At 66.6% G+C, this 1,408-nt stretch overlaps 1 protein-coding gene across 1 annotated transcript; it reads left to right on the top strand.

Moving 5' to 3' along the window:
- Positions 1–7: 7 nt before the first annotated feature.
- EMIHUDRAFT_78701 (alpha-tubulin) lies at positions 8–1,261 on the top strand (the record flags this gene model as incomplete). Its single annotated transcript, XM_005762286.1, has 2 exons — positions 8–29; positions 231–1,261. Coding segments are annotated over 2 exons (1,053 nt in total), but the record flags the coding sequence as incomplete, so codon positions are not given.
- Between the last annotated feature and the right edge of the window lie 147 nt (positions 1,262–1,408).

Genomic DNA, 1,408 nt, shown 5'->3' with positions numbered 1-1,408 from the left:
ACGCCGCAACAACTACGCGCGCGGCCACTGTGAGCTCCCTCCACCCCCACCCCAGTCCCGACCCCCACTCGCTCTTGCGCCGGCCGATCCCTCCCGCTACCGCGCCCGCCGACCCCCTCCCCCTACCGCGCCCGCCCCGCCCCCGCGACGCCCTGCCCCCTAACCGCCCTCGCGCGCGCGCGCGCATCTGCCCTTCCACTTCCTCACCCCGCCCCCATCCGGCCGCGCAGACACCGTCGGCAAGGAGATTGTCGATCTCGTCCTCGACCGCATCCGCAAGCTCGCCGACAACTGCACCGGCCTGCAGGGCTTCTTCGCCTTCAACGCCATCGGCGGCGGCACCGGCTCCTTCCTGGGCGCCCTCCTCGAGCGCCTCTCGGTCGACTACGGCCGCAAGTCCAAGGTCTCCTTCACCATCTACCCGGCGCCCCAGGTCTCGACCGCCGTCGTCGAGCCGTACAACTGCGTCCTCTCGACGCACACGCTGCTCGAGCACACGGACGTCACCTTCATGGTGGACAACGAGGCGCTGTACGACATCTGCCGCCGCAACCTTGACGTTGAGCGCCCGACGTACACCAATCTCAACCGCCTCACCGCCCAGATCATCTCGTCGATGACCGCCTCGCTCCGCTTCGACGGCGCGCTCAACGTCGACCTGACCGAGTTCCAGACGAACCTGGTGCCGTACCCGCGGATCCACCTGGCCATCGCCTCCTTCGCGCCCATCATCTCGGCCGAGAAGGCGTACCACGAGCAGCTCTCCGTCTCCGAGATCACCAACGCCGTGTTCGAGCCCGCCTCGATGCTCATCAAGGTCGACCCACGCCACGGCAAGTACATGGCGTGTTGCCTCATGTACCGTGGCGACGTGGTGCCCAAGGACGTCAACTCGGCGATCGCCACCATCAAGACGAAGCGGACGATCCAGTTCGTGGACTGGTGCCCGACCGGCTTCAAGTGTGGCATCAACTACCAGCCTCCCACGGTCGTGCCGGGCGGCGACCTCGCCAAGGTGATGCGCGCCGTCACGATGATGTCTAACTCGACGTGCATCGCCGAGCTCTACTCCCGCATCGACCACAAGTTCGACCTGATGTACGCCAAGCGCGCCTTCGTGCACTGGTACGTCGGCGAGGGCATGGAGGAGGGCGAGTTCTCCGAGGCGCGCGAGGACATGGCCGCCCTCGAGAAGGACTACGAGGAGGTCGGCGCAGAGTCGGCCGAGGGCGAGGGCGAGGAGGAGGGGGAGGAGTACTAGGCGCGCACACGGGTGCGTCATGGCCGGGTCTGCACTGCTCGGCGAGTACGCGTATGTCGGAAAGATTGTCAGTCTGCGTGTGGGGGGAAGCTTTTGATGTGTGCGCGCAGCTTTTGATGTGTGCGCGCGCCGAATTCTTTTCGCGGT

Source organism: Emiliania huxleyi (assembly GCF_000372725.1).
Source record: "Emiliania huxleyi CCMP1516 unplaced genomic scaffold EMIHUscaffold_6839, whole genome shotgun sequence".
Taxonomy (NCBI): Eukaryota; Haptophyta; order Isochrysidales; family Noelaerhabdaceae; genus Emiliania; species Emiliania huxleyi.
The sequence above is the reverse complement of the archived record's forward strand: the minus strand, read 5'-3'. Positions and strand labels throughout refer to the sequence as shown.